A 20,848-nucleotide genomic window follows, 5' to 3' on the forward strand; every position below is an offset into this window, starting at 1 on the left:
AAACGACTTTTGCAGCTGTAAAGTGTCTTTACTACAAGATACTGCACCACCTAGTGGCCAATCAAAGGTACTACTAGTGTCTCAATCTGTACCTTGGAAAATAATGATTTAAACGGCAGTGACTTGCAGAAGAGTCCAGACCCCTGTCCTATTATTTCAAAGCGCTGAAACACTAAATACATTTTTAAATATGTCAAATGGGCCCTACACACATAGCGATGTGTGCAGGGCTACCTAGCTATGCTAGGTCGGGCTGTGCTGCGCCGCTATCGCATAGCACACAGAGCTGACAGCCCACACACAGAGCGAGCTGTCAGCTCTGTGTGCTAAGCGAGCAGACAGCGCCAGTGTTCTCCAGTGGGAGAACCCTGCCGATGCCGAGATTGATGGACACTGTCCATCAACCTCGGCCAGCGATAAAGACGCGCACTGCTGCCGATATAGCCCCCACACATACACCGATGTGAGGGCATTTTCTAAGCGACTTTGCCAAATCTAAGCAAAATCGCTTAGAAAATGCCTTAATATCGGCATGTGTGTAGGCCGTATAAGACAAAAAATAAGACAAAAAATAAGACAAAAAAATGTATAGAAATATGCTGATAGTTTAGATCTGTATATCATCCGTATCATATGGATGCCACATTTTCTTAATAAAACACAGAAACATAGAATTTGACGGCAGATAAGAACCACTTGGCCCATCTAGTCTGCCCCTTTTTTTAAACATGTTACCTCAAACCATATTTGATCCTTATTTTTTTTGTAAGGATATCAATATGCTTATCCCAAGCATGTTTAAATTGTACTACTGTATTTGCGTCTACCACCTCTGTTGGGAGGCTATTCCACTTATCTACTACTCTTTCTGTGAAAAAATTCTTCCTCGCATTTCCCCTGAATCTTCCTCCCTCTAGTTTCAGTGCATGTCCTCGTGTTCTGTTGCTCCTCTTCCTGTGAAGAATGTCTCCCACCTGTACCTTGTTAAAGCCCTTGATATATTTGAAAGTTTCTATCATGTCCCCCCTTTCCCTTCTCTGCTCTAAAGTATACATATTAAGATCTTTTAGTCTTTCCTGGTACGTTTTGTGATGTAGGCCATGCACCATTTTAGTTGCTCTTCTTTGTACAGTCTCTAATGTATTTATATCCTTCTGGAGATATGGCCTCCAGAACTGAACACAATACTCTAGGTGAGGTCGTACCAATGACCTATACAGTGGCATTATTACTTCTTTCTTTCTACTGCTGATACCTCTCCCTATGCAACCAAGCATCTGACTTGCCTTCTTCATTGCTTTGTTACATTGCCTACCTGCTTTTAAGTCCCCTGAAATAGTGACACCTAGATCCCTCTCTTCCTCAGTAGTTTCCATTATAGTGCCATTTATACTATATTGAGTCTTTGGATTTCTGAGACCCAAGTGCATGATTTTGCATTTTTTGGCATTAAACTGTAGTTGCCATTCTCTTGACCATTTCTCTAATCTGCCTAGATCCTCAATCATTTGTTTTACCCCTCCTGGTGTGTCTACCCTGTTGCATACCTTTGTGTCATCTGCAAAAAGGCACATTTTACCCTCAATTCCATTTGCAATATCACCAATAAAGATATTAAAAGCACCGGTCCAAGTACAGATCCCCGGGGTACTCCACTTGTAACCTTTCCCTCCTTTGACTGTACTCCGTTTACTACAACTCTCTGTTTTCTGTCCTGCAACCACGCTCTTATCCATTCAACTATCTTAGAATCCAATCCCAAGCTTTCAAGTTTATTTAACAGTCTGCGATGTGGGACAGTGTCAAAAGCTTTACTAAAGTCTAGATAAGCTACATCTACAGCCCCACCTTGATCTATTACTTTAGTCACCCAGTCAAAAAAGTCAATAAGATTTGTTTGACATGATCTTCCCCCAGTAAACCCATGCTGTTTTGGATCCTGTAGATTGCTGGTTTTGAGATATTCTACAACTCTTTGTTTTAAGAGTGTTTCCATCAATTTCCCTACTACTGATGTAAGGCTCACTGGTCGATAGTTGCTTACCTCTTCCTTGCTTCCACTTTTGTGCAGTGGGACTACATTCGCTGTTTTCCAGTCCTCTGGGATTACTCCAGTAGCTAGTGACTGGTTGAATAATTCTGTTATTGGTTTTACCAGCTCCCCTTTAAGCTCTTTTAGTATCCTTGGATGTATCCCATCTGGCCCCATTGATTTATCCACTTTCAGTTTTGAGAGTTCTGTGAGGACTTTCTCCTCTGTAAATGTACTTGTCTCTCCCTCAGTTTTCTGACTATACTTGCAACTTAACTGTGGCCCCTTCCCTCTCTTTCAGCAGTGAATACTGAGCAGAAATAATTATTAATATTATCTGCTATTACGTTGTCCCCCTTAAGAAAACTTCCACTCTCTGTCTTCAGCCTAATTATTCCACTTTTTGTTTTTCTCCTTTCACTTATATACCTAAAAAAAGTTTTCCCCCCTTTACCCACTGACTGGGCCATTTTCTCTTCAGCCTGTGCTTTTGCACATCTGATTACCTTCTTAGCCTCCTTCTGTCTAACAAGATACACCTCTTTGTCCTCATTCTTCTGCGTCTGCTTAAATTTCTTAAAGGCCAACTTTTTTGCTTTCACAATACTTGCTACTTCTTTTGCAAACCACAATGGCTTTCTTTTTCTTGTGTTTTTCCTAACTCTTTTGACACAAAGTTCTGTTGCTTTTAGAATTGCACTTTTTAATTTTTCCCACTTATCCTGCACTCCTTCGGAGTTCTTCCACTCTGCCAAAGAATCCCTTACAGAGTTTCCCATCTCTACAAAATCAGCCTTCCTAAAATCTAACACCTTTGTTTTTGTGTGCGATGAGTCAGTCTCTGTCTTTATTTTGAACCATACTGCTTGATGGTCACTGGATCCCAGATTTTCACCCACATTTATGTCAGATATTCTGTCACCATTTGTAAGTATTAAGTCTAATATTGCGTCCTTACGAGTGGGCTCCCTCACCAATTGCTGGAGGGATGCTCCTTGCAAGGAATTCAGCATGTCCCGACTTCTGGTGGAACTTGCAACAGGCAGCTCCCAGTTTACATCAGGTAGATTAAAGTCTCCCATGATTATCACCTCTCCTTTTAATGCCATTTTATTAAACCACCCAGTTCAGGAATCAGTATTCAGCTGTGAAACTGTTATACGGTTAAAAAACAAAAACTAAGGCCACAATGACACGATTTGTGTCATCGGGTCCCTGCGAACCCCCTGCCGAATGGGAATTGCGGGAGTCTGGGAGATTCCGGGAGGCTTGCCCGCCTTCCTGGGGGGGGCGGGAGGCGGTCCCGATTTCCGGGAGCCTCACGGCCAACCCTGGAATGGAGGAGCATTATATCCACCACCCCTGAAATGCTTAGCTGCTTTCCATCATGCACTATGGTATTATCTAGTTATAGCCTGACAATGACCACTATGGGCCATATCATTTGTAGTGCATTTTGTCCTGGTGATCCCACTGGTCCCCATACACCTGCTACTACCACACAAAGGTGCTGCCGAGTATCTCTGTGGGGATGTGAGAGTTGGGGCACATTTAGTGGCCTCTGATATCCCCAGACTATTCAGAATATTAGTTAGTTATGACTGAGAAGAGGCGGAGCTTGGTGACATAATTGTGCCACCAATGTAATTATGTCATCCGTACCCCAGCCTCTACCACCAGTACATAGTGGTGTGGGGTGGGTAAATATATTATATCTCTGTGATATACTGTAAGTAATTATATCACTCCTGCAGTGTTGAGAGAAAGTGGGTCTTGGTCATAATTTTTGTATGTTTTTTTTTTACATTAAATTATGTCACATTTAAAATCCTGAGTTTCAGTGCTTTGTAATCACCAGTGAGGAAGGATTATATACATGTATTTGCTGTGTCTTTAACTCATGTACATGGACTTCAAGTTATCCGGTAATGGCTCATTTATATTATTCATGATTTATCATCTTTCGGTTTATTTTCTTTTACTTACTTCATATTATCTATGATTGCTAGTTCGTAATCCGCTTCTTTGCATATATCTGTATCCATGTGTTGTTTTTTTTATTTCCTTGCTGTCATTACTTGAAGGCGGGAGCCAGTCCTGCCGTGATAAGTAGCTCGGAGGCTCTCGGAGGCCAGGAGCAGGTTGGTACATGTCCCCTATGCCCCCACCCAGGATGCATCACTTCTCTGCAAGACACTGATGCATAAACAATGTAGCTCGCAGGATCTGGTTCTCTGCATCCTCAGACTAGCGTGATCCCATTTGTGACCACAACCTATATATCCAGTCACACATCTGTCCTTACTGAGCCCTCAGGGTGCGGCAGTGGTTACAGATCAGGTCCACACCATTGCATTATGGGAGATGTGTTTACTATGTTTGACATATCAGATGCTCAGCTTATATCTTCTTTCAGGATGGATTGGATGATAGCGAGATGGATGTGGATGACGAAGACGATGATGATGAAGATGATGATGACGAGGAGGAGGCGGTTCTCATGAGGGCAAGAGGGCCTGGCAGAAACTTGCACAAGCCCAGCCGACGACCGCAACAAACTGAGTCATTTGTGGAGAGTGACAATGATTTCTAGACAAGGGACTAGGACCACGCGTGGCACCCTGCGATACCTCCTGTGACTTCCATCTGCTGTGCCTAATAGAGTCACATGACCTGGAGTGCCACGAGGGACTGCAGCAATAGTGGATGAAGACTCATCTGTTTAAAATTAACAAAAAAACTTTTCCTATAATGGTAAAAAAACATGAACACGAAAACAAAATTATACACAAAGTACAGGAGAAATAATTTATTATAACAAAGTCGGTATTCATTTTATAGATAAAAAGTATTTAAAAAATAAAACCCAACTTCTTGATTATTCTGCTGGTGTGATTTGTTATTACGGATTAGTCAGACTAAGGCACAGGCTGATGTTCATCTCACAAAATGTATGGTGTCCGCTACAATCTGCGCCCTCCTTATCTCTGCCTGATGGCTGCTCTGTGCACAGAATGGCAGTAGTGGTATCCGTCTGTCCTCTCACAGTGGTCCATACAGGGCCCTCAGATGTCCACTTTACAGTGTGGAGCGTCTGTTCTCAGGGTATCAGAAATCACTTTGGCTCCAGACTGACTGATGTGGTTCCCCTGCAAACTTAATGACAAAGCCCATACACAGTATTAAATAGCAGTAACTCTGAGACACGTGCAACTCAATAAACACAGGTACAGTGCTTTGGCGGAAGTGTTGCCAACCCTAAAATTAGCTCCAAGTGCTGACTCTCCGATGTCCATATTACAATGAATGGACCGGTGTAGGGTTTCCTGCAGAATGTGGTTCCGAAACACAGGGCTGATCTTGCTAGGGATGACGATTCGCTGTATCCAGTGTCAGACTGGAAATGAAAGTTCCCATCGGAGAAATGCTGTGATTGGGGCCCATGCGTAGGGGTGTGGCCAGTCTCCATAGGAGAATGGGCCCTTTGATAAATATATATGCTAAACACTGCTAGTGCATGCATGATAATGTGAGAACTTACCTGAGAGAGGTAACAGAACGGTTCCCAGAGATAGCGTTGGCTAAACAGATGGCACCATCCAGACCGATGGAGTTTTCTTGCAGACTGAAAAATAAGAGAAATGGATGGAGAAATTAAATTGGCTGTAATAGTTATTTCTTACAGTGTACAAACCCCCCACCTCCGTCCATCCGTCAGCTGGTACTTACTTCAGAGTCTGCAGAGTGCGGTTAACCCGCAGTGCACCAGCCAAGGCTTTGGCTCCTCTAAGACCTATGTTGTTCCCTCGTAGACTGTAGGGAGACAGACCTGTGTGTTACTGTTCTACATAGGAGACTGCGGTAAACGTGTAGGATAAGTGACATCCGCATCCTGATTGGTTATAAACAGTCGCTCTGACCAATCTGAGGGCCCCAACATTCACTATCTGTTATAGAGGCTGCAGCCCAGAAGTGGTTCTAGCTACAACCCAAACCCTGGGGGTGACATTTAATAGGATGTGATTTTATGGCATTTTCCGAAATCGCACATTATCGAACTTTTTAAAATATTTTTTTTTTCCCCCGGAATGCGCTTATTTAATGAGTTGCGAATTCTGGGCCAAAAAGTGAGATTTTTAGTCATAACAGTGGGCAAATTTGTGGTAAAAAAATCGGGGTGAAAATGGCGTGAGGCCCCCCCTCCTGAGCATAACCAGCCCGGGGCCCATTGGGGTCTCAGCCGGACCTGGTTACAAAAATATGGGGGACAAAAAGCGTAGGGGTCCCCCATATTTCTGAAACCAGCCCCGGACGCTTGGACCGGTCCTGGTTCCAAAAATACGGGGGACAAAAAAAACTGGGGGTCCCCCATATTTTGGAACCAGGACCGGTCCAAGAGTCCCCACACAATTTTTTTTTTAAATTGTAACTTTTACACATATTTTTAACATAGAACCATGCACAGATATCAATGATCTGTGCATGGTTCTGTCAAATTCGCCCATCACAACCTGATCTGCTTGTGCGGTGATTTTTAGTAACGGCTTTCCCAAATTCGCATCTCATTAAATATGCGATTTGTATACTTTATAATGGGAAAACTTCTGGATGCGAGTTCAAGCGTTACTAAATCGCCACATCGGAATGTGTGATTTCGTGGCAAAAATTAGCATCTCATTAATTTGGCGATTTCAAAAAAATCTCATCCTATTAAATGTCACCCTAGAGCTCTTCCTAGTGTCTAATCCCAGTAATTACTTCTGGGATCTGTCGGGGTTCCGCTGTTGGTGTTCCGACTGCTAGGATTCTGACCGTATCCCGGCTAATTGTGCATCTGATTTCATTGTGCACAAACTGCAAGTACCTGTTAGCCTACGCTCAGAGTCCTCATACATCTGGTCACACCTACTTTTCCCTTTTTGCTACTTAAATGTTCAGACAGGTAAGTAAATGCCAGTTCATATAAAACCATGACACCCCTGCTTATCATCACTTTTTAGCCACACACATAAATACTCATTTTTCCTAGCTATACAGTATTCCCCGAAACGTAGCCTATGATGGATTAAAGCATCATTATCACCATTTAACTGTTTGAAGTCTCCGAGTGCCATCTGTATCTTTGGATTGTATATTGGGAGAAATTCCTGCCCGCAGGAAGGCACCGGAGCAAGATATCCCCTCGGGGAGCTGGAGTGCCGGGAGATTATTGGAAGATTATATATATATCTATATATCTCGGAGGTGTGTAGCACTTAGTTATTTAATTCATTTGTGACTATACAGACTTAAACATGTCGGTGCTTTACTTGCACCTGGTGCCTAGAGAGCAAGTGGATCTTTACACTAAACACGGTCAACCCAGGAGGCCTAAATGAGGCCATTAATTACAATTGTTTTCTGTAAATGCAAGATTGCCACATCAAACCATACCAAAGAACTAGATATGCAGGATGAGACAATTTAATACCCATTCTATGATATAAATAGTTATGATGTTGTTAGCAGCGTGTATAATTTTAATCATTCACTTCACAAACATAATATGAAGACATTTTTTTCACATAATCACAATATTTTATCACGATTAAGTTATCAGGTTTTAAATTAATAGACAGAAATGGTATTTAATAGTATTTTTAATAACAAAAAGTATCTTTGCACCAATGTAGAATTTTATACACGTATGGAGATGTGAGATTGAGGACGGACACAGTGCCACCCTGTGGCCACTTAATATAAACACTTCATTGTAGGAGATTGAGTAGCACCAGCCAAAAGTTTTAAAGAAAAGTATTTTAATATATTCTCATTGCTGTCACGTTTGATGTATAATATTGGTTTTAAGCACTAGAGTTGATGAGGAATTTGCACAGTTTGTATAATATTTGTATCTTGCCCACAGTGCTCCCCCAGCCCCGGACGGCTTCCTAGTGCTGGCGTGAGGTCACTTCCGGTCAACCGAGCCGGAAGTCACAGCGGGAGCCGGACCCGGAGCATCTGGTGGCGGGGAGAGTACCTGGTTGTATGTAAGTATAAATATCACTTTGTTGTACACCACTGTAAATGTCATGACGACGGGCTATGCCCGAAACGACGTTGACATAAACAGTAAAGTTTAGAAGTTTAAGTTTTCACCAAGACCCGGAGTGACACCTGTATTCCTTTGGTTATATATATATATATCTATATCACCCTACAATAGTGTTATATGGCGCCCTTACATATATTTAGAGTTGAAATAATTTCTGTTTTTCCCAATCCTTATTTGTCCAATTTGTACACACTAAGATTTTTCTTTCATGTAAAATACATTTATTGATACATACATAAAAACATTAAAACCAAACTTTTTTTGCAGTTAATTCTTGTCTTTGGTATTATCCTTTGATTATGGATGATATAAAAAAAACAACGTGTTTTGTCTCCTTCAAGAGACTTCATCAGGGGTGTGCAATTATTTTGAAATAATCTAAAAAAGGTACAATACCATAATAGGGAAAAACATTAATAGAGGTATGTGAACTCAGTACTGGCTAAAGTTACAGTAAGTGACTCCATAAACGTTAAGTGAATTTATATACTCACAAACCACCACAACCCTGAAGGTACTCACTCGAGAGTTGTGAGGCTCTGGTTCATCTTTAAAGCCTCTGCAAGTGACTGTGCCCCAGAGTGTCCAATGGATGCTCCCTGCAGACTGTGACATCATCACTAATTAATAATCAATGCAACACACACACTATACAGTATGAATTACATTATAAAGGCAATATATTAATCATTTAAGTCTGTTTTAGGTTTTAAACCAGGCACAACCAAACTATGTGGCCCTCCAGCTGTTGTGAAACTACACATCCCAGCATGCCTTGCCATAGTTCTAGCATTTCTTACTAGCAAAACGGTGGCAAGGCATGATGGGACTTTGTATTTTCACAGCAGCTGGAGGGCCATAGTTTGGACATGTCTTTTTTTTATAAATTAAGGGCAAATTGTATTATACATTTAAGTGGACAAGTTGCCCAGAGCTACCAATTCGATTTAAAAAAAATAGGTGGTTGCTATGGGCAACTTCACAACTTGTCTACTTCTCCACTTGATACATCTCCCACCTGTTTCCAAACAAATGGAAATTCTCTACTGCCTTTACTTTTATCTCACAATTCAATAGATCTGTTCATTTCACCTCATACTCCCACCCCCACTATACCTCATGCTTCTCCTAGGGCCAGATTAAGGGCCGCCTGGGCCTGAAAAAGTTCCAGGGTCCGTACTGAGAAAAGGGGAGGAGCTGTGACTACTGCTGTGTGACCAAAGCCAAGTGCACCCTCTGAACTATCAGTGAAAGTAATAAAGTGGATGATAAAGTAGCAGCCAATCAGCTCCTAGCTGCCATGTTTCAGGCTGTGTTTAAAAAATAACAGGAGCTGATTGGCTTTTACCTTCTCTCCACTGTATGACTCTCTCCAAAGCTTAGTATATCTGCCCTTTCTGAGAAAGCCAGAACCTAGAACCATTACATTTATTTCAAGACTTACTAGAGAGTGAAGAGAGTAGAGTTCTCCTGCAGAGCATTTGATAGCGCAGACGCACCCTCATCTCCGATGTTGTTTTCCTGCAAACTAATCAGGTTAGGAATACAGAATTAGACTGAGATCTTATTCTGTCCATATTATATATATATAATAATAAATATATGCACAGAGCACCAAGTCATTTCACTGTTACAACACGGTTGTGCTTGCTTAGAACCCTGACAGCTTACTCTAAACAACGCAGACACTGGTTTACCCGCAGAGCCCTCGCAAGGGAGCGCGCTGATCCCACCTGTAGCAAATTCCACTGGAGGCTGAAAAAGAGATGGTAAGGCCAAGATGTCAATATATTGATAGCTAAGTATCGACCATTCAACAATACGTCACGTGTATTCAATAGTCCTCCAGCTGCTGTGGGACTACACATCCCAGCATGACTTAGAACTGTTTTTAGTTTATGTGTAGTTTAATAGCACCCAATATCCCTGTAGTACAGTAGGTCCTTTAGTCACATGCTGGGGTATGGGAATGTGGATAGGGCATGTTTTAGTAATAGAACCACTGCCAGCATCAAGGAGATTGCTCACGGAGACTAATGCTGTGTACACACGGTGCGATTTGCAGTATCGACATCCTGCAGCACCCGATCAGGATAGACAGGATACAAATAGACTGTGTAGCACAGTCTAGTTCTACTATCTCTGAGCAGCATGGCCCCTGCTCCTCATGCCGTCCCTCCCTCCCTGCCAGCCGATGCGGGCACCCTGTCGGATAACGATAGATTATCGGCGGTCGCCAGATCGGCCCATGTGGACACACCTTATAGGTTAGCAAGTTAGTGCAAATCTTACCGTGTTTGCCCGCACCCGGTTCGATCCTGCAGCATCAGAATCTAAAGTAGAAATACACCGTGCAGCACAGTCTACTTCTACTATCTCGGAACGAGGGTCAATGATCAATCATCAGCATGGAACCCCCCCCCACACACACACAAACACACGCACGCGCACCGTCCCTCCCTACCGCCGGGTCCCGACAGATGCCAATATCGAATTGATATTTGCGGCCTTCGGATTGACCCGTTTGTACACACCATTAGGGGTAAATTTTATAGGATGATGATAATCAAACACTTTGATTAACAAAAGCAAGCTTCTCAGACAACAAATGGTTAATATAATGGCTTTTCTAAGTCTTTTGGTCACAGCTGTATATGATTTAAGTTACTTGGAACATCACAGAAAAGTAGAATTGACTATTTCTGTTCCTGGTGAAAATCTTCATATTTAATATTTATTATTTATTTATTTATTAACAGTTTCTTATACAGCGCACACAGATTCCGCAGCACTTTACAGAGAATATTTGAACATTCACATCAGTCCTTGCCCCAGTGGAGCTTACAGTCTATATTCCCTACCACATGTGTACACACACACACAGACAATCTAGGGTTAATTTTTGTTGGGAGCCAATTAACCTACCAGTATATTGTTGGATTGTGGGAGGAAACCAGAGTACCCGGAGGAAACCCACGCAAGCACAAGGAGAATATACCAACTCCACACAGTTAGGGCCATGGTGGGAATCGAACCCATGACCTCAGCACAGTTAGTAAGTAATGCTAACCATTACGCCATCCGTGCTGCCCCACGGATAATACAGGTAATATTTTATTATCTTTACATCAGAAAAATGTTAGATGATAGATTTCCTGAAATGAGGGAACTTACTGTAGAGACTCCAGGCTCCGGTTCTCCGCCAAGGCTGCAGCGAGAGCCTCCACTCCGTCATCCTGCAGCAGATTTGCAGTCAGGCTGTAGGTAGAGGGATACAGGTGCATTGTTTTATGTGTGTGCAGTGAGGGCCTAATTCATGATTACCGTGGCTTACTTACTCCAAGTGGGTCAGAGTGGTGTATTTCTGGAGTGACTGTGCCAGTGCCTGGGCTCCCTCTATGCTGATAGAATTCTCTCGTAGGCTGGAGGGCAAGAAGCAAAACAGGAGTACATACTGTAGGGCAGATCCACATCACAGGGTCTGCAAACTGGGCAATAAAGGACAAGGGGGCGTACTACCCTACTGAGGCGGCATACACATCACACAATATGGACGGTAACGACCAGTCATAACAACATCTTTGTGTATATCGTCCAATGTGAAGTCCTCTGATGTATGCAGGGCCAGATTTAAGTGTCCAAGCGCCCACAACGGGTTTTTTTGCCACCCACACCCCCAGGTTGGTCGGTGCGCCTTGACATGAGAGCATTCAGAAGCACTATAAAAGCAGAAGGTGCAAGGCTGCTCTTATGCCCAGTGACTAACCCACAATCCATGCCGAAATTCTGATTCACTCCTTCTGGCAAATTCCTTCTTAGATGGACAAAACCATGTGCACTGCAGGTGGGGCAGATGTAACATGTGCAGAGAGAGTTAGATTTGGGTGGGGTTTTACTTCAAAGTGAGATCTATATTGCAGTGTAAAAATAAAGCAGACAGTATTTACCCTGCACAGAAACAATATAACTCCCCCAAATCTAACTCTCTCTGCACATTTTACATCTGCCTCCCTGCAGTGCACATAGTTTTGTCCATTTGAGAAGGAATTTGCCAGAAGGAGTGAACCAGAATAACCCCCTTAGTCATAGTTGAGCAAAGCTGAGCAACAGACAATAAATGGCGGGAACCAGAGACCGCTTCTCAGTATTGGGCAGTTCTAGATGCAGCACACATTTATGTTATTCGGAAGGCAGACGTAGGATTACTCCTGCATGTCATATAGCTTTCCCAAAGTAACTGCCCTCCAAGGAACTGGGCTTTTATAAATATGTTTTAATGAAATAAAATTTATGCAAAAATTAAATCAAGAAATGTATAAAGCTAATAATCCTAGTATTCAGAAAATATAAAAACACTCACTTCAGGTATTTCAGGTGGTGATTCTGACTCAAGCCATAGGTCAGGCATTTCAGTCCATGGTTGCTGATGGAATTACTCTGCAGACTGAACACACTACGTCAGTAAGGATAAAACGGTACTTATGTAATATCTGGGCTCCCGTTTTTCTTATGAGACCGCGTCCCCTCACGGGGCTCGCCACGCTTCGGGCACGGTGGCTCGCTGCGCTCGCCACACTATATAAAATCAACTCCATGCGTAGTTGGATAGTAGGGGTATGAAAAAATGGGGTGCATTTAACATGGGAGCCCAGATAATACATAAGTACCGATAAAACAGTTATAAGAAATTACCTGACCTAGAGCAATAAGATCCAATATAAAAAACAATACAGATAATGCCAGCTAGTATGCATCGGAATAATCTGTGTATTGTCCACATCTAGGAAGGAGAAGGCTGCCCCGCTGAAAGCACGCAGAGGTGACTTCAGTCAGCATTGAATATATATATATGTATATATATATATATATATATATATATATATATATATATATGAAATTATACCTCTACAAAGAGGGTTCTCAGTACAGACATATTCAAATGGGGTAGCCAGGTAATAGCCCTACTCAACTCAACAAGAACTGCTGGTACAGTAACGACAACTTATCACAAGTTCTGCTTATAGTCCCTACTCAACCTAACAGGACCTACTGATAACTACAACTTATCACAAGTCCTGCTGACAGCCCCTACTCAACCCAACAAGAACTGCTGGTAACTACAACTTAGCACAAGTCCTGCTGACAGCCCCTACTCAACCTAACAGGACCTACTAATACTGTAACTACAACTTATCACAAGTCCTGCTGACAGCCCCTATTTAACCCAACAAGAACTGCTGGTAACTACAACTTACCACAAGTCCTGCTGACAGCCCCTACTCAACCTAACAGGACCTACTGATAACTACAACTTACCACAAGTCCTGCTGGTGACAGCCCCTACTCAACCCAACAAGAACTGCTAGTAACAACAACGTATCACAAGTCCTGCTGACAGCCCCTACTAAACCCAACAAGAACTGTTGATAACTACAACTTACCACAAATAGTCCTTCTGACAGCCCCTACTCAACCCAACAAGAACTGGAAACACTGATCATTAATCCAACACCTGAAGACAGGGAATGGTCAGTACAACAATACCTTAAGTAGCTATTCCCCAGTTTGTAGAATGTAACTTCCTATGAGACATTCAGGTCTCACCCCTGTTACTATACTTGTAATGATGGGCTCAGCGACCGAACCTTCGTCTGCTTACATCATTACTAGGACATAACTAGAACCCTGACTGAGCTACAACTACAGTATGTAAAGTACACTTGTTCACCTACAATGGAGACTTGCCATCAATCTCCTGCATTAGCCCTCATATTACCAACACCGCTGCAGATTACTTATCTCTACCCACATGGGATGGGACTTACTCAAGGGTGCTTAAACTTGAATTGGCTGTGAGTGCTTCAGCTAGGGCTGCCGCTCCTAAGTCCCCCAGGGCATTGCTCGATAACCTGCAACACAACAGTAAGAAGGTCGAAGCAGGTGGAGATGGACAAATACAAATGTCAATAACCTCGTTGAAAAGGGTGTGGATCAGTTGGGCAAACATCCTCTGATCTTGCAGCCTGGGCACTAACACTCACAGGTGTACATAGAGAACTTACCACAGCTCCTGTAGCACCTGGTTCTCCTTCAGGCTCGCTGCCAGACTCTTTGTTCCCTCCACCCCAATGTTGTTGTTTTTGATGCTGTTGGGTAACATAGTAGTAGAGTCAGATCAGTACCAGAGATACAGATCTGGGTGCTGGCTCCCCAAAGTATAACTTGATTAAGACACCAATTAATAATGACACGACAACACGTTTTTATATATAAAAGCATTGTAAACCATTACACACAGTTGTAACTGGTGTAAATGAGGATGACCTTTTCTGCCTATCGCACTCCACAGCTTGTGTATTATGAATACAGTATATGTGATAGGTGTTGGCAGGGGAGAATATGTCCCACAGCAGAGATGTATGTTTCCCCCTCCCACTTACACTCATTAAATACAATAAGCAGGAATAAAATGGATAGTTCCTCTCGTATGCTTCCGTTCAGCGGCCATTTGGCAGAGGGACACATAAAAGAGGTACTATCCATGTTTTATTGTTGTTCAAGAACGTTAATTTGGTCATTTAACAAGTGATAACATGGAGAGTGATAAAGTACCATCCACTCATCTCCTAGCTGCAATGTTACAGTTTGAGAAATGACAGTTAAAGGCTAATTGGCTGGTACTTTGTCTCTCTTTATTACTCTCCACTCACTTGTTAATGCTTAATACATTTGGCCCCTAGGGGCGGCACCTGTTATGGGCGGCATCTGGCAATCCCTCCCCTGCACCCTTTAAAGTTTTTTTTTTCAATATAGTGCTGCGGGCAGTGCAGTCCCGCCCCGCTCTCCCTCCTTAGCACCGCAGATGCATTCCCTCTCACCAGCTCATGCTCCACTCACTGGGGCTGGTGAGAGAAAGACCCCCAGCATACTCTGCAGTATATTGAGTCCCCCACAACCCCCCCCCCCCCTCCCCTCCAGCACTGCCCCAGTCTCATGCTGACCCTGCTGCAGGGCAGTGCCCAACGGCACCTCCTGTCTCGCTCTCCCCCGTCCAGCACCGCAGCTGAAGTCACGCTAGCGCCGCCACCATTCCATGCCCCCCCCCCCTGCCGGCGCTGTTGAGATGGAGCCACCAGATCCAGTGAGCCACGGTCCCATTGTACTCCAGCGGCGTGACTTTAGTACTGCCCTCCTACCTCCAGCACCGCATGCGCCGTTCCATGCTCTCCCGCCAGCGCTGGTGAGAGGGAGAAAAGCTGAGCTGCCGGAGCCAGTGAAGGAGCCGGCGACCCTGAAACCCCGGCAGCTGACCCTGTGCTGCAATGGCTTTCAGGTACACTGTAGTACCACCAATACAGAAGGGGAAGAGGGGGGCTTCACAGTGCAGGCAGCCTGTACTGAAGGGGAAGGGGGGAAGTGGTGGACATATATAAAATGTGTTCCTAATACCTGCGCGCTCTCTCCTTTCTCCTCTCTGTTTTCCCAGCCCTCGTCTCTATTTTTCTCTCATCTCTTCTGTGCTTTCTCCACCTGCCCTACCTCTCACTATCTTATCTTTCCCTCTATCTACCCCCATCTCTGCCCCAGCCCCCTTCACTCCTAAAAAGGAGAGGGGGGTCGGCCAAAAAAGTTGTGCCTAGGGGCTGCATGACCCATAAATCCGCCCCTGTTTGGCCCTGTATCATATTTTGGAATATACACATTCAATTCAGGGCTGTCTGAGACCACAAAATCCTTTGTCTTTACATTTATCAATGTCAACCAAGTCAACACATAGACACTGTCGACCTAGACACTGTTGACCTATTATCCTTATACCCTTATACTGTCTTAGCGGATCTTGGAATATGGCAGTCCAGATCATGACAGGTGTACTTAATATCTGCCACTGAGCATCAAGGCACTGACAAGTTGTGGGTGGCAGACCTGCTGTGGGTGGCAGACCTGCTGTGGGTGGCAGACCTGCTGTGAGTGGCAGTATAACTACATATACTCACTTCAGGGCCTTCAGGTGGCGATTCAGCAGTAGAGACTCAGCCAGATACTGCGCCCCCTCTGATTTTATATGATTGTTCTGTAAACTGCAAGAGAGACGTTAACAGGAAATATGAGGGAAACGACTTTGGCGATATTGGATCAATCATATCTCTGAATTAACCTTGAAAATTACAAACAAATCAACACGGGGTGAAGTCTGAAACACAGATTTACATGATAGAAAGGAAGAAAATGTGTCACTTTAGAGAAAGGTCGATATTTCAGTCATTGTTGTATTACAGGACTAATGGCAGATATTTTACTACAGCAGATATGTGTTGTTTTTTTTGGGGAGGGGGTCCTGCACAGGATTGTCCACTATAAAGATTTTAAATGTATCAATCTTACAGTGGATTCAACAATTAGAATAATTTAAATTGGATCCAGATCCTGTATTAATTCTTAGATAATCAACACAATTTAGTATTTAATCGGCTGGAGGTGCTCCCCGGAGTCAGAGGTAAGTATATTTAGTATATTTAGACTGGAGAAAAAGAAGACTCATGTGTGGGGGCACTCATAAGATGTATATAAATATACCTGTATTACAATCTTAAGTGTAGAGGAAAATACGTTGAGGAAGTGGTATTAATGTAAATTTAAAGTTAATTTAAAACTTAACTTTTAATGATCACACTTTAATATTAATGTATACAAAATAAAATAAAATAAATCAAAAATTAATTGCAAAATATAAATGAATTTAAAACCGCACCGCAAAAAGATATCACTCTCCTGTATGTGACAAATGTTCACTTTCAAACATGCATTTGCTTCGGTAATTTGATTCCTTATTTATATACTATCCTTTACCAAACGTTTGAACAAACAGGGGTAGTAAATACCAGCTTTAGCCGCCAAGTTCCGGTTAATTATGTATAATTTGCCAAAAAATTCAACATGTCACAACCAAGGAGTTCAGCAGAGTATGCAAAGAATATTGATGACATAAACTCAGTTATTCAGTCTAATAATTATGTTGCGTTTTAAGCAATAGATATAGCAACAATGACAATTATAGTTAGACTATTTGTGTGTTTAGTAACAAGTCTAGAAAGTAGTGCTAGAGATATGCAACCATAACACATTACCCTATAAAATAGTTTAAATATGATTTTAGCCATGGATCGGTTATACATTAATTTGAACCCAATTCAAACACATTTAGTAATTGGTTAACCGTTAAATTGCCTAGTGAGATTGCTGTACAGATTCCTTAAAGTGTAGGGCAGTTAATTGAGCAGACAATTAAGGTGAATCAATTTGACATTTGAATCAAATGGTCATAAAAATGGAAATAGAAAGGGAGAGACAAAGTAGACTGCTGATGTCTATGTAGCTCACCTAATTTCTACTTTCCAGTCATCATAAAGTAGAGGATGATGGATGAGAGAATCAGGGAGAGACGTCGCAGTGAAGTAAAAGAGCGGCCAAAAGTACCTTCTGCTGCTCCCTTCGTCAGGCTATGTAGCCACTGTTGCTCAATTAAGCATTGCAGTGGGAACACACCTGCCTTTTAGCAGTGAGAGAGGATTAGGTGCCTACTAGTGAGGACACGAGAAGTGGAGGTTTAAGGCTGTGTACACACGGGGGCGATTATGTCTAATATCGCGGGCAATATGGTCGCTGAGCGACCATATTGCCCGCGATGGGAGTGTGCACCGGCGATATATATATATATATATCGCCGGGTGCGCGCTCCCGTTTTCTCCCCCGTAGTGATTGCTGGTCACAGGAACATGCTCCTGCGACCAGCTGATTTCCATCTCTGGTCGCTGATGCAAACGGGACACTGAGCGATATATCACTCATCGCGAGTGATATATCACTCAGCGATATATCCCCCCGTGTGTACGGGGCTTAAGGTTGAACAGGATCAATAATTTCTTGAAGTACCAATATTATCTGCGGCTTCAAGATCAGTTATAAGTTAGATTAATTAAGTTATCTATACCTTGCACAATATACACATTTTTAGGAAAGCAGGTACATACTGTATGTCATTAGGATGTTTAGTTAAGTAAATAGGGTTATCTTATACATGGCACAACATATGGATTTGTGTAGAAGCAGGTACAGGTGTCCAGGGCTATTTTTCTGCAGGCTCCAGCAGGAACTGAGGCCCTTATTCTAGTTCACTCTTTATGACAAAATATTTCTTAGATGGACAAAACCATGTGCACTGCAGGTGAGGCAGGTGTAAAACCCCACCCAAATCTAATTATCTCTGCACAAGTAACAGCTGCCTCACCTGCAGTGCACATGGTTTTGTCCATCTAAGAAATATTTTGTCAGAGTGAACTAGAATAAGGGCCTCACTTCCTGCTGGAGCCTGCAGAAAAATAGCCCTGCAGGTGTCCTTTTAAATGCCGCTGGACCGCGGCTGTAATAGGCCGTCACCTAGCTAGATTAAATCATGTAGCACATGAAACAATGTATAGGTGCAGCATATACAGAGTTAAAGAAGGACAAGAGTGGAGGCAGTTTAAGTCCCGCTGGATCGCGGTTGCAGTTTAAACGGCTGCTGCTTTCACAAATTCAGTTTAACAGAGGCGGGTATATGCGTGGTCTACGTGCCGCTGGCCCGTGGCCGCAACACAGACGGCTGTTAATATCACTTGTCACCAGTAAACACAATAGTTATGTTCTTGGCTATGCACAGGTATCGGCGGCTGTCAGCTTCCACAGGGGGTGAGTTGCTAGTGCATAGGAACAGCTAGGAAGACGCGTTTCGCCCCTCCCACAGGGCTTGCTCACATCCTCAGGTGTCTTGCTGTTATACTGTCCAAACTAGCTCCCAAGGAGAACATAATGGCAGCTAGGCAGTGACTCGTATGGTCTTCACATCACATGAGGGCATTTGTAACTCTACCCCCTGGGGCACTACACACTGAAAACAGTTGGCATTGGCATAAAGCCTCTGCTGTGTTCTGCATTCAAACGAGCCTGGCACAGATTGTACTGTGTTCATCTGGGGGGTAATTGGGGGGGGGGGGGGGTTGTGTTCTATGGGGGACAAGGCAATTGTTTTTTTTATGTATATGGAGAACAATCTGATATTTGTTTTCATGTGAGGGCCAATGTATTCTATTTTTGTTATCTGTGAGAAACAATGTGATTGTTTTAAATATGGGGGCCGATGGGCTTGTTTTTTTCCTGTGGGGGACTGATGGTGTACCGTGGCAATTTTCAAATCTTGGTGTGCTGCGAGTTGAAAAAGGTCGAAAATCACTGCTTTAAATGTATTGTTCCACTTACTTCAGGCTCAGCAGCACTCGATTGCTCTGTAGAGCCTCTGCCAAGGCCCTGGCACCGCTGGGTCCAATGGCGTTTCCATGGAGGCTGTAGCACATCATACAAAGAGTTAATGCCATGTTTACCAACTGTGATACGTTACCGGCTCCCTCACATCCCAGAGCACTCACTCGATAGAGGAGAGAGTCTGGTTCACCATCAGGGCTCTTCCCAGCAACTTTGCACCGCGGTTACTCAGCCGGTTCTCTGCTAGGCTGAAACAGAGCAAATTGTTGCTTACTGCACTTTATTGGTTGCTATGGGAAACATCTTCACGTATCCTCTATAGACGCTTCATACATCTCTCACTTAGGACTTCATTTACTAAGCCTTGGAGAGAGAAAGAGGATCGACATCAAGTACCAACTAATCAGCTCCTAACTGTCATTTATCAATCCCAATCTGTATCATAGTAGTTAGGAGCTGATTGGCTGGGTATCCGGATGATAGTTTGACAGTGTCTAGGACTAGGTCGACACCATATAGTCGACACGTACGGTCAACATCGACAAAAGGCCAACGGGACATTACTTTTTCCCGCACAACACTAATTGCGGGTGCATGTTGATAGGTGTTTGATACTGTAGGTGTTGACACTGAAACCATAACCATGTCAACCCTTTTCCATGTCGATCTTGTGCCTTGATCTACAACAGATTGCCTGGTGCTGTATCTCTCTTCAAGGCTTACTAAAGAGAAACTTTAGTTCTTACAGTTATCTGATCTATTACGATATAACATTACATTTAGGTGTACACTAACAATTCCCCTACATCGGGATTACCCTGCAATGTTGGATGATAGGTAATAATTATATTATAAGGTATTGAAAGCTGGAGGAAGCTGCTGAGTCTGCTCAAGGCAGGGAAACGCGTTGTGGGAGAACTTGTACCACTGGTCGGGGACACTCTGAAACCAGATACTTCATTCCGGATAAGGCTGCAGAGAAAATAACGCCAGCAGTCGGGAAGGTACCGCAGGAGACGAGTTATTAACCCTGGATCACCCTGTCTAAACTCTGGACAAACTACCCAGCTAAAGTCTTAGGCCCATACACACTAGGAGATTTTAATTTCAAAAGACTTTGCCAAAATCTGTGTGTGATTTCAGCTCAAAGCTCACCGGGAAAGCCGCTCATCTGCTGATATTACCAGCAGATGAGCGGTTTTGAGGACGGCTTTCCATAGCGCTGCACTATGCAAAGCTGTCCACCCCCTGCTGACAGCACCGGGCAGGGGGAAAGTCGCTCACTGTGTATGCAGTGAGCGGCTTTCCCCTTAGCGATGATATCAGCCATCGCTGTCCATACACGCTGGGCATAGTCGCCCAGTGTGTATGGACCTACACACTGAGCTATTTTCCCAAAGAGCAAGAGAATTTCAGGAGGCGAA

General features: G+C 43.3%; 2 protein-coding genes across 5 annotated transcripts in view; one reads left to right on the forward strand and one right to left on the reverse strand.

Annotated features, from left to right (window-relative positions):
- LOC146020122 (clusterin-associated protein 1-like) overlaps positions 1-4,913 on the forward strand; it is a 57,846-nt gene extending 52,933 nt beyond the window's left edge. For 2 of the 4 annotated variants that reach the window (XM_083152969.1, XM_083152971.1), the window contains exons 12-13: positions 4,117-4,173; positions 4,449-4,913. In XM_083152969.1, coding sequence (XP_083009095.1) covers positions 4,117-4,173; positions 4,449-4,625 — 234 coding nt within the window. In that variant the 3' untranslated portion in view covers positions 4,626-4,913. The remainder of the gene's footprint in view (positions 1-4,116; positions 4,174-4,448) is intronic. The other 2 variants (XM_083152970.1, XM_083152974.1) reach the window with 1 other exon arrangement.
- NLRC3 (NLR family CARD domain containing 3) overlaps positions 4,827-20,848 on the reverse strand; it is a 35,123-nt gene continuing 19,101 nt past the window's right edge. The window contains exons 6-19 of the mRNA XM_083152968.1: positions 19,589-19,672; positions 19,422-19,505; positions 16,124-16,207; positions 14,189-14,272; positions 13,952-14,035; positions 12,487-12,570; positions 11,465-11,548; positions 11,301-11,384; positions 9,798-9,881; positions 9,571-9,654; positions 8,649-8,732; positions 5,762-5,845; positions 5,574-5,657; positions 4,827-5,188 (exon numbers count right to left, since the gene is read on the reverse strand). Of these exons, the coding sequence (XP_083009094.1) occupies positions 5,098-5,188; positions 5,574-5,657; positions 5,762-5,845; positions 8,649-8,732; positions 9,571-9,654; positions 9,798-9,881; positions 11,301-11,384; positions 11,465-11,548; positions 12,487-12,570; positions 13,952-14,035; positions 14,189-14,272; positions 16,124-16,207; positions 19,422-19,505; positions 19,589-19,672 (1,183 nt within the window). The 3' untranslated portion in view covers positions 4,827-5,097. The remainder of the gene's footprint in view (positions 5,189-5,573; positions 5,658-5,761; positions 5,846-8,648; positions 8,733-9,570; positions 9,655-9,797; positions 9,882-11,300; positions 11,385-11,464; positions 11,549-12,486; positions 12,571-13,951; positions 14,036-14,188; positions 14,273-16,123; positions 16,208-19,421; positions 19,506-19,588; positions 19,673-20,848) is intronic.

The sequence above is a fragment of the Crinia signifera genome, chromosome 7 (assembly GCF_055691185.1).
Source record: "Crinia signifera chromosome 7, ASM5569118v1, whole genome shotgun sequence".
Taxonomy (NCBI): domain Eukaryota; kingdom Metazoa; phylum Chordata; class Amphibia; order Anura; family Myobatrachidae; genus Crinia; species Crinia signifera.